Source organism: Cyprinus carpio, chromosome B3 (genome assembly GCF_018340385.1).
Source record: "Cyprinus carpio isolate SPL01 chromosome B3, ASM1834038v1, whole genome shotgun sequence".
Classification (NCBI taxonomy): domain Eukaryota; kingdom Metazoa; phylum Chordata; class Actinopteri; order Cypriniformes; family Cyprinidae; genus Cyprinus; species Cyprinus carpio.
In genome coordinates this window covers 23,405,139-23,418,060 of record NC_056599.1, presented here as the reverse complement: position 1 = coordinate 23,418,060, position 12,922 = coordinate 23,405,139, and the positions used below count along the sequence as shown (strand labels likewise).

Sequence of the window (12,922 nt, the reverse complement as noted above, 5' to 3'; positions counted from 1 at the left end):
ACAAGTTCAGATGAAGTAATTGCAGCATCCTTTTCATTAAAGCAAGTTAATCTATCTCTACCCAAACAGCAACATAGTGTTGGCCCAGATCTGGCCCACATCTGTGAATCTGTGGCCGAAACTGCTTGCTGTCTGGGTAGTTTTAATCTAAACAATTAGAACATCTTAAGGTGTAGGCTATGGCAAATAACTATTTCTAAACTGCATAGCATCATTTCTTTTAAGATAAGATAAAACAAATTACCACACAAAGCTTTAAAGAAAGAAGGACCATTCTGCAACGCTGTTGCAAAATGCACTTTCTTGTACACTCATAATACAGTTAGCAAAAAGCATACATACGTGGCAGTTTTAACTGATGAGCAAACTCTAACAGAATGTATATCTCATTTCTACCTTTTAAGGCTTTTCTCTAACAGCATATATATCTCATTACAGGTTTTATGGTAGCTGTTTGCAGTCTTAAAGCTCTGATATCATTTGCGAGAGATTGCAACTCCACATTAAAGTTTACCAACTCAATCATTTCTTTCAGCTTTCTCATAATTTTCTTATTCAAATTCTCATGTTTTCGCATAAGTTGAATTGTTCTTCTTATTCTAAAAACAATCTCCTGTTGTTCCATCAGTTGAGGTTCTGTCTTGTTTTCCTTGACGTTTCTCCTTCTTCTTTTGTCTTTTGACTTCTTTGTTCCAGTTCCTCTGAATCCCTTCTATGAGAAGATCATCAAAGTAAATTTCTGTTTTACCTGGTTCATCACAGTTACAGAGTGAGAATCGATTGTGAATATTGCAAATGGGAAACTTCATTTCTAAAGAATAATCACCAGATGCGACAATAGTCTTCATTTATTTTCAATAGAAGGAAGTAGTGACCTTTGTTCTGATCTTCTTCGCTCCATCTCTTCATGTTGCATTTTTGCATGCAAGGAAACCGCAGCATGGTATGTGGTTTCATATCTAAATATCTTTTCCATCTTGCAAATGGGTAATGCTCGCTTTACTTTGTTGCTCAATCATTACAGATTGCTGATACTGAACCCAGTGCCTATTGAAGGATGCCTGTTTTCGCGTTTTACAGATGATATCTTCTGCAAAAGCGACTCTCTGAATGTCCTGCACATGAGAAAGTAGATGACAGGATCCAGACACACATTAAGAGCAGACAGGAAGAGCGTAGCTTCTTTGACCTGGAAGAGAATGAAGTGGTTGTAGGTGCTAAAGTCATCCTTGTTGCTTTGGCTAAGCGTGTAGGGCACGCGACAAACATGGTACGGAACAAAGCAGAAGACAAAAACAGCCAGCAAGCTAAAAATGCTTCGATTTGACCGCCGTCTCACCACGCTGCTGTCCTGCTGCACGCGTTTGTACGAGCGGTAAACATGACAGGCGATGGAGGTGTAGCAAAACACCATCAACAGGAATGCCACCCAGAAGACTCCAATGTTGAAGTGGGCTGAAATTTCGTGCCAGCGCCGACCCAGGGTGCCCTTCAGGGCCATGCAGGAGAAAACCTTAGGCATTGGCTGGTTGGTTAATATGGCATTCGGCAGCATGAAGAACATCATGACACCCCAAGTTAGCAGCGCGAGAGCCTTTGCTAACAAAACACGCTGCAGAAAGGAAGACATACCAAAGGTGTTACGTACGATTTTGAAGTAGCGTTCCAAGCTGATGAGGCTCATGAAGATTATTCCTGTGTACATGCTGAGGTAGAAAAGCACAGCTGTGTAGCGGCAAACTATCAGCTTCAGCTGCAAGCCGCCATAACCGAGGTCGCCCACTACACGCCACGGGTAGGTAAACAACATCAGAACGTCTGCCACCACCATGTTTTTTAGGTAAACTACTAAGGCTGAGGAGGTGGGAACCCTGAAGAAGATCCAAGCGGCAAGTCCGTTGAGAATGAAGGCACAAGCGCAGATGATGGTGTAGAGCACAGGCAGAACCTGAAGTGTGAACACGCTGCTGACGTCTGTGCTGTTTTTTGGTTCCGTCTGTGTAGTGTTGATGTGGTCCATATCTAAAACGTAAAATAAAAGAACTTCTTTAGCTTTGATGATATCAGGAAATATTGTGACAATGACTCAATGTTGTAACTTCCGCTAGACTTTTTTTTGCTGATGTTTAGAAATTAAAAGTGCCATTTTCATGAATGTTCTAAATCTGTGCATAGTCCTTGCACTTTTTATGCTTTTGTTTCTCCTGACGAAACTCTGACAATACAAATCTTGTGAAAAATTCCACATTAGTATCATTGTGAATTGAATGTAATGTTTTGAGACTCACAATTGCATGTAAATTGCAATTGCATGAACATATATTATAGTGTAAATTTATATTAAATGCAATTAGATGACATTTAGGAGTTTATTTTTTTTTAAGCAGTACATCTGCATCTTGCAGTACAATGCATCTTTATATGTCATTTCATAATTACTTCTATTGTATAAAATATGGTTAAGTGTACTATATCAAGTGTACTGACAAACCTTTATGGTAAATTATTATAGACATTTCAATAGAAATTATATCAAAGTTTTGTCTGTATTTAAATATATTTTTAATTAATATACACATATATTCCATTATAAGTTCTAAAGTAGCAGTTAGTACTTTTTCAAATAAATGAAATTTAAATGTAGAATAGAATAACACACTACAGTGATAGATGTTGATTTGTCAATTTTACATTAAATGCGGGTGCAACAGTGATATTGATTCAATGTTTTCAACAAACCGCCACTGAGATCATCTTTTGCTTTAGTTGGGCTTTTGATTCCAGGTGTTCATTAAATTAATTATCTTTAAATACAATAGTGTTTTAATATAAAAGCTTGTTCATTTGATAAACAAGACAGTTTACAGTTAAGATTTTGTAAACAACTAATTTTTTTGTGAAGTGTGACAAACTGTAGAAAAGTAGAAAAACAATGCTAAATAAGTTTAATATTGAACTCTCCTTACTGATGTAAATGTTCTGTTTCACAAAGTTACAGCTAACACTCATCATACAAACCTCAACAATGGTGAAAGTCATCAAACTAATTCAGATAAACAGATCAACTGCAATGCATGCTGGGAGTTATGAATGAGTATGCGTTTCAGCATAAAGTTTTCTTTTGCTGCTTGTCACCATTGTTGAGTTTCATACGCTGATTCTTGATGTCTAATTGATTCAGCAATTAAAATGTTCTTGTTATTTTGGAGTTTTCAACTAATTCATAAAACTATGATCATGTGCCATTGCTTTACTTTTATACTATTGTATCATGTGTTATACACACAAAAATAACACAACATATTTGTGAGCAATTGGTTACAGTTGCCATCACTTGATCATTTTTTTATTTTTTTATCTAAGAAATTGGAATAAAATATACCATCACTTTCCGGAGAACATTAACAAATAAAAGAAGGTAGTATGAAAAAAAAGAGGAGAAATAAAACAATAAGGGGGTATGTAGCTTACAATAAAGGGAAAAATATAATAATAACAATAAAAATAAAAGAGCAATGAAGGAAAGCTATCTAAGCTTAATCAGAGTCCATAGAACTATATTTTTCATATAAATCCAAAAACCAGACACATTTTTTATTGCTAGTCAAACAAAAAGATGTGAGCAGTGAGTCAACCTCAATCAGAAAATGTCAAAGAGTAGGAATTGAGCCCATACATTTTTGCTTATGGATGAAAAATTTGCCAAACTACATAAAAAAGTTGAATATATACTCTTTAGATTTGTTGGCAGAGTCAGAGTAGTAATAAATAGTATCTTTGTGCAAAGATAGGGGGTTTGTTTAAATGGGAATACAAGTCAACCCAAAACTTCTGAACAAATTCACAAGAATAGAATAAATGTATTAAGGTTTTATCTTCATTGCCACAAAATATGCAGGTACTAGGAATATCAACATGTTTGGAAACATTTGAGTTAACAGGATATATTTTATGCAGTATTTTAAAGTGGACTTCTTTGGTCTTATTAGGAAGAAAATATTTATGAGGCAACAACCACGCTCTTCTCCAATCTATATTATTAACTAAGGCAGCCCAATGGGATCAACCTCGAGGAACAATGCAGTCACTCTTCTGAATTATCTGGCGAACATGTTTATTATTACATTTCTTGTCATAAATGCCAATGCTGCCCAGCAAAATATATATGTATAATATATGGCCCTTGACCAGATGCATTAAACCTGTGGGAATAGCTCTAAGAACCTTATTGAATTCTTTGAAAGGAATAGGAAAGTTATGGTCAGTCATGAAGCGTTCATACGACAAGATATTGCCAAAATCTTCAAATAAAGAAAAAAAAATTAAACCTCTAATTAAACCAATTGGTGAAAAATAAGAGATTTGTTCCTAACAGTTATAGCCATATTATTCCACAAGAGAGTTTTATGTGGTGAGAAGTTGTGAACGTAACACAACTTCCAACTTCCATGCCCTTTAAATTTATGCAAAAGAATTAAAACCCCAGCAGAGTGATTAGAGCGATGGCTACAATATATAGTGTTACCCCACTGATTTTTCCAAAATTTGACATCCATTTCACATGAATGTGTTTCCTGAAGAAGGATTATAAAAGACTCACTGCTTTTACAGAACTAAAAACAGCTTTCCTCTTTACAGCATCACGTAAACCCCTTACATTTAAAGATACAACAGAAAAGGAATTAAATTTAAATTCCATTTAACACCAAAAACATACAGTAGGTGTACAGTAGGTGGCCAACCAAAATGGGCTTTATTGCGGCGAGTGTTGCGTCTGCGAGTTTGATTTGTGGATTTTGAGCTTTTAGTGGCGCTTTAACCACAAGTTATCAAACAAGTGCATCAAAGCACATTTTCGCAAATAGCCTAGCCGATGTGTTACATTTGACGGCTGCAGGCAGGGAAAATTAAAGAAAAACACTGTAGTTCAAATATTGAATATTCACAGATGAAAGTTTAGTTCTTATGAAGTTATGTGCGTTTCTTAGAACGAATTCAAGCAGGATAAATATCGAGCCTATGAGCCTGTGCATATATTTTCTCTTAGCTTCACAGTATTACACCATATTTTAGATTTGAAATATTTAATAGGTGTGCAGTATTATTTATATAATATGAATTATGTGTTATATTATTCAAAAGAAATGGTGGTTTACTTTGCATCTGAGCATAAAAAGTGGTAGCATATTTTAGTGAGCTAGACTGCATGGATTTATGTACAAAATATCAATATTCTCACATATTAGGCCTATATTTGTCACAAATACATTTTTAATTTATATTTTAAAATTCCTTTAATCAAACAGCATGCATTTTTGTCACGCACATACTTTGTTATTCGTTACCTGTCCTTTATTTTGACAGATAACTTCTTGGGAAAAAGATATCTGTCCGTACACTGATTAAGAAATTGTTGCATGTTTTATAAATTATTTCCTTTATTTTAGTAGAACGTGAGGCACTGTATAATTTCGCTCCCATTATTTAGGCCTAACTAAAACAAGAAACAAATAAATTAAACCTCCACGATTTAGCTAAATCCTTGAAACTCTGAGTGTGACGAGCAGCATTTATTCTTATTAGTCTGCTTATTTTATCTTCATTACAAATCTTGTTTGGTTTTATTTTGGATAATTGCATGTAAAAATTTATTTACTTTGTAATGCACATGCAAAATGTGAAACTTCCATCTTATTCGCAGTCTATAGCATTTTATAATTATTTGTACAATAATATTTAACTTAACCTGCTTTATATCTTTATTATTTAATGCAAAAGAGATTCATTAAAACAAGTTTTTAATCAAGAACAACAAATGATCAATGATTTGGAGCGGCATTGGCCGTTATTTTAAAATGTCAAATAGCCTTCAATTTACAGGTTATAACTGCATCTGTCTCAGTTGTAGACTTATGAAGATTATTTTTTAATGCGGATCCCATACTGTAAACTAAAAGATATGTGCTCTATTATTATTCATATTCAAGTGTTTGTGCGAAAATTATTAATGTGCATGCATGACAGGGGGGCGCCCTCGAGATCATTTGAATTTTTTCTGATTATGAAATAACTTAAAATTAGGGTGCCTCACATACATGAGAAATATATCTACAGAAAGCTTGAAATGTCTACTTTTAAACGAATCAATTCAAAACGAAAGCAAATACTCCCTGATTATGCGCATCCTGTGGAGATGAGAGTCAGTACTGTGAATTTTATCTTGAAGCCGACAAGTAAACATTTGTTTATTAATAAATAATTAAAATGTCTCCTTTTTCACAATTATTAGGCTACTTCTGCCTGCGCTTTGTGGCAAACGTAATGCATGTGCTTGAGGGCGGAATATATTAAGGCTCATTATGGATTATAGATGTTAATATCATATAAACGTGCGAAAAGTTGAATAATGACTTAAATGAACAAACAGGCTACTAGTAACTAGAAACATCTTACGTGGGGGACAGACATATTAAATATTAAAGTTTAACAAATACATTAAGAACAAATGTTTTTGTCTCTTTGGCAGATGCGCGTCTCTTTCGCCAGTTTCTTTGTCTCACTCTCAGAGGCGTCTCATCTGTCCTGAGGAAAAAAAAAAACATATATTGTAATGTATGTAATACTCTGTATGCAGTTAAGCAGAAATGACAAAAGCCAAACCAAACGAGGCATTTGTCCTACTTTTCCTAAACCTGCTCTTCAAGTCTGAAACCCTCATAAGACACTGTTCATATAAATAGCAAGAGATTAACACCTTTATTTCAACCCCCACACACTGTAAAAAATTATTCACTTTATTTACTCAATAAAATTGTTTAAAATTGTATATCCTATATTATTAAGTAAATTTAACACATTAGAATTAATTCGAAATAATCAAATTAGATGCTTACAAGAAACCATTCAAAATGATTAGAAGAACATGAAAAAATTAAGTAAAATTTACACAAAAATATTGATTTCATTGAGAAAAAAAAATGGAAAAAAACACTATGCTAAAGAATACTATGTTATACATGCCAGGCCAGTAGTTGGCGATCATGAAACACCCTGTGAAAACATTATATGTATGCACATGACGTCAACTTTTTTACAAATTCACATTTTTTGTTGCTTACATAGATATGATACAGGCATAATGTTCAGAAGTTTGTGTCTTCAGTCCCCTCAAAACATAGTTATTGAAGACACCTAAAGTTCACAAACAGAATCACTGAAGAAGAAAAGGGTAAATTTATAGGGTTACCATTATAGTGGTCAGTGTTTGCTTTAGTTGGGCTCTTGACCCTTGACTTTTTAATATTACATTTTGTATGGTTGTTGTAGCTGAATTATAACAGCTAGATATGCCAAGAGTAAAGCTGTTCAGGTGGTGTTGGTTATGATTTTACATAATTATTGTTTGGCCTGAGTGTTATAAATAGAGCCTGTTCTCTGAGTTAAATTATCATTCAATATAGTAGCCCCTGTAATTCAACAATAGAAGACCTGAAATCTCCTGTAAAATCCAGAGTTTAAGAATTCTGATTAAGCAAAAAAATTGTAGTGGGGAAGGGAAACCTTCTTTTAGACACACAGTGACATCAAGAACCAGCGTATGAATCTCAAGAATGGTGACGAACAGCATATTCAGATTAACAGATGAACTGTAAGCGTCACAAAACAAGCTACTAAAAATTGAATCAAAAATAAAAGAAAATATTAAGAATAAATCTTAAGACAATTAATCTCATAATTTATTCATGCCGCAAAGCATGATGGGAGCCATAAATGAGTTTTGATTGGTGGCACCCAGAATGCAGTGCAACATGCTTTTTGATGGTCACCATTGTTGAGGTTCTCAGCCTAATTCTTGATGTGTGTTGCCTAAATGAAATAAATTTTTTTTTTTTTTTTTTTTTTTTTTAAATGTTTTAAAACATTTGCTTCTTAGAATCTCTCTGATTATGCTGAAAATACCAGTCCTTACACTGTACAGACAAAGGACGTCTGTTGTTGATAAGACACAACCAACTCAGAAATCCAGATCAAACGATGGCAAAACGAACAACACCAGATGATCTTATTCTTTATTGGCTTGTCTAACTGCTGTATCACAATTACAACAATCAACAAAATTGTTTAAAAGTTTAAGGGTCAAGAGCCCAACTAAAGCAAACACTGACCACCGTAATGGTAACCATGTAGATTGTAGATTATGCTCCTTCAGTGATTCTGTTTGTTAACATAAGGTGTCTTCAATAACTATGTTTTGGGGGCTTGAAAACACAAGCTTTTGAACACTATGCCTGTATCATCTCCATGTAAGCAACAAAAACATGAGTTTGTGAATTACTTTTTTTGTGCTGTGTTTCTTAATCGCTAACTACTGGCCTGGTATGCATAACATATAGTATTACTTAGCATAGTGATTTGTTTTTCTTTCTCAAAGGAAATGTTTTTTGTTTTGTTTTGTTTAAACTTATTTATTTTGTGCTATTTGACTCATTTTGAATGGTTAATTTCTAAGCATCTCATTTGATTAATTCTAATGAATTCTTATGTGTTAAATTTAATTAATAATATTGCTTGTAATCTGTTGCCACAATTTTATTAAGTAAATATAGTGTATTATTTTTAACAGTGTACACCAACTACACACACATTTCCTATCATGTATGCCTATGAAAGACGATCGAACCAATCAGAGTAGGTATGGGGCGGGTTAACATGTGCAACCCCGCCTCTATATGCAGGCTGCAGCCAGGTGCTTCTCGTTTTTTGTCCAACAAAACCAATATTTTTGTATACATTTTACTTATTTTTTTCATGTTATTTTACTCGTTTGAATGATTGCTTGTAAGCATCTCATTTGATTAATTCTAATTAATTCTAATGTGTTAAATTTAATTAATTATATTGCTTGTAATCTGTTGCCACAATTTTATTGAGTAAATATAGAGTATCACTTTTTACAGTGTACACACACATTTCCTATCATGTATGCCTATGAAAGACGATCGAACCAATCAGAGTAGGTATGGGGCGGGTTAACATGTGCAACCCCGCCTCTATATGCAGGCTGCAGCCAGGTGCTTCTCGTTTTTTGTCCAACAAAACCAATATTTTTGTATACATTTTACTTACTTTTTTCATGTTATTTTACTCGTTTGAATGATTGCTTGTAAGCATCTCATTTGATTAATTCTAATTAATTCTAATGTGTTAAATTTAATTAATTATATTGCTTGTAATCTGTTGCCCACAATTTTATTGAGTAAATATAGAGTATCACTTTTTACAGTGTACACACACATTTCCTATCATGTATGCCTATGAAAGACGATCAAAACCAATCAGAGTAGGTATGGGGGCGGGTTAACATGTGCAACCCCGCCTCTATATGCAGGCTGCAGCCAGGTGCTTCTCGTTTTTTGTCCAACAAAACCAATATTTTTGTATACATTTTACTTTACTTTTTTCATGTTATTTTACTCGTTTGAATGATTGCTTGTAAGCATCTCATTTGATTAATTCTAATTAATTCTAATGTGTTAAATTTAATTAATTATATTGCTTGTAATCTGTTGCCACAATTTTATTGAGTAAATATAGAGTATCACTTTTTACAGTGCAAGCTATACAGAACTACCCCCAAAAAAACCTACCCCCTTCAGCTGGACTGAATTTGGTCTGTTTTTTTTTTTGGGCTGTGAGGAACGATGTGTTGTCATGTTACTGGTTGAAATGTGCTGTCTGCACTCACAGCAGCCCTACTATTTTTATTCATTATTTTCTCTCACCCCATATTATTATTTTCACCAGACCATAATAATAACAAATTCTAAATTGATAATTAATCATTATTTTTGAAAAAATCATTGTTATTTGTGGATGTAGGCATTTGAGGAAGGATTTAAGACCAAGCGGACTCCTCTGACAGCTGCTCCCACTTCACAGCGTGCGCGACGCAAGTTTTGATTTTACAAAATCAGTTTGGACGAATCCAACTTATTGATCATGAGCCCAACATTTAGCAAGGCAGGAAAACATTCAGTCTACCTGAAGTAAGACGTATTTCATTGTAAGTCAATGCTGTTAAATAGAGAGAGAGAAAAATAATAAAAAAATAAAAAATAAAAAAAAAACTAGTGTAGACTATTCTTAAAGGGTTAGTTCAGCCAAAAATGTCATTAATGACTCACCCTCATGTCGTTCCAAACCCGTAAGACCTCCGTTCATCTTCGGAACACAGTTTAAGATATTTTAGATTTATTCCGAAAGCTTTCTAATCCTCCATTGAAAATGTATGTACGGTATACTGTGCATGTCCAGAAAGGTAATAAAATCATAATCAAAGTAGTCCATGTGACGTCAGTTAGAATTTGTTGAAGCATCAAATATACATTTTGCTCCAAAAATAACAAAAATTACGACTTTATTCAGCATTTTCTTCTCTTCCGGGTCTGTTGTGAGCACCTTCACGATGCTGCAGTGCTGACGTACAACGCTGCTGACGTGTTTTCTGGTGCACCCAATAACAAAGATAACATGTCAGCAGCGGCGTACGTCAGCGGCGTCACTGCAGCGTTTCATAGACCTTCAGTTGTTATGCTTCAAATTCCATTCCATTTGTAATTTCACAGTATTTTCACCTCCTAAATTACTGGTAAAATGGTATAATTTACTCAGGCCGATGGCATTTTTTGTATGACATTATTTTTATTATTATTATTTTTATTTATTTTAATAATTGTACATAAATGGGTGAAGCAAAACAAATATGATTATTTCTGATAACTTTTTAGCTGCAGGCAGATATAGGCCTACATTATTGTACATTACAAATATTTGGTCCCTTATTCTGTCCCTTATTTTCTTAAAGAATAAACACTTATTTTCTACAAAGAATAATATATTTTCTTAAAGAATAAACACTTATTTTCTACAAAGAATAATGTATTTTCTTAAAGTATAAAAGAGAAAGAATCACAATTATCCCTTATTTTCAATTTCTGAAGTTAACTGGCAAACCTAATGATAATGTAATTATCGTTTGACTCCCCTAACAGTGGAACCTTCCTCAAAAAAATAAATAAATAAATAAATAAATAAATATTTAAACCCACCAACCTCAGTTGTAGGGGATATGCGAGCGAATAACAGATTTAAAAAAGAAAAAAAGTGTGTGCTTGGTTTCCAAAATGGTTTCCAAAACAGCTCGTTATCACACTGTAAAAAAATTATATGATGAAAAGTCATGATAACATATTTTTAAGTTAGGCTACTTTAATTCATAGAAATAATTTAAGCAATTTAAAGCTTTTTTATATTAGATTCAACTCGAATCTCAATACTATTAAACTGACTTTAAAATCTCAAGGAGTTTATAAGTTGAAACGGGTAAAATGTCACAGTGCATTTTAAATAGCCTAAATGAACTTTGATTGCGTGTTACCATGAAACTAACAATATAATTTGATTGTTTTTAAAATTAACAGTTCCTGTGTAAAATGGGACAGCAACCTTTATATCAAACATTTTTAAATCAGTGAATGTGCATGCACAATTTTTAGGGGGGAAGGGTTTTTTTTTGTTTGTTTGTTTCTTAAAGTAATTTTCAGATGCAAAGGAAAAAAAAAACTGGATAAAACCATACACAAAACTTTTAAATAGTTAACAACATAGCCTAGATTAGGCCCAGACTCTGTTGCTAAGTATACAGTACTATAATGTAAATATGTTAACCCACAGTAACACATTTTAACCGATTAATCGCCTATTTTCGTTTGCTGCATGTTTTTTAAAAACACGCTAAAAATAAATTACGTTTTTGTGAGGAAAAAATATATAAGTCATGTATAATCGCATTTTAGAAATAATAACGGCAGGCCTAATAATGTTACAATGTACCAACAAGATATTTTTAGTTCCCCTCAATTTAAAACAAATCCTTTAAATTTAATTTAAATCCTTTAAATTTAATCATTTATCAGAACAAAACAATAATTAAAAATATATAATTCGAATGGACAAATATAATTGATTTATGTATTTATTTATGTTGAGCTATAAAAATAAAATAAAAAAATATATAATAATTTAAAGGAAACATAGGGTAAGGTTGGGCTCTCTCATTCGGGACAAATCCAAACGTTTCCATATTCATGATGTTGGCCATTTGAAGCTTAACTATTATTCTTTAGGTAAAATAGGCTTTGTATACAATAGTTAAGCTTCAAATTTTTTTTTCGTCGATACTGAAACACGCGTGAACTATAGTTCACGCGTGTTTCAGTATCGACGAAAAAAAAATCATAATTAGCAAAAATATGCCAAAGTGGACCGCTGCTCACACCGAATGGCACGGTGAACATCTGCACTGTTTCTAATGAATATGAGGCACCAGCGCAATCAAACAGCTGAAACAGATAATACTCCAGTTTTGGTCACACAGTAAAGGCATAATTCAAAACTGCAAAGTGTTAGCAGTTTAAAAAATCAAGAATAATAGCAGAGTTAATAAGAATTATTTCTAAATTATTTTCTCATTTCGCTCTGCATATGGAACCTGAAGGATTCATTTATTTATTTATTTATCTATTTATTTTTTACCAGGAATGAAAAGGAAATGAAAACATTTAGCTTTTAATCCGTGTTGTGTGTGTGTGTATATATATATATATATATATATATATATATATATATATATAGGCCTATATATGTAATGACTGTTAAATAACAATAGCATGCATAAGAACCTTTGTGTAAAGGTCTTTCTTTCCATTTTTGAAGCGTAGACTGTAGCCTAAGACTATCCCACGTCTTGAAATTAACTCACTGTAAATTTTCTAATGGTTTTTAAGGATGTTACAATGTTATTTTATAATGTTATTGTTGTTTTACTTTGTCCTTTCATATCCGTTTACAAACCAGTTTGCAA

The 12,922-nt window shown here is 33.1% G+C and overlaps 1 protein-coding gene across 1 annotated transcript; it reads right to left on the bottom strand.

The window, feature by feature from the left end:
- On the bottom strand, positions 1-2,214 carry LOC109062046 (P2Y purinoceptor 14-like). Its single transcript, XM_042720308.1, has one exon. The coding sequence runs from the start codon at positions 2,018-2,020 to the stop codon at positions 1,019-1,021; it is 1,002 nt and encodes a 333-aa protein (XP_042576242.1). The 5' UTR covers positions 2,021-2,214; the 3' UTR covers positions 1-1,018.
- Between the last annotated feature and the right edge of the window lie 10,708 nt (positions 2,215-12,922).

Excerpts from the sequence above, each read along its gene's own strand:
- LOC109062046 (XM_042720308.1), bottom strand. The coding sequence starts at position 2,020 with ATGGACCACATCAACACTACACAGACGGAACCAAAAAACAGCACAGAC.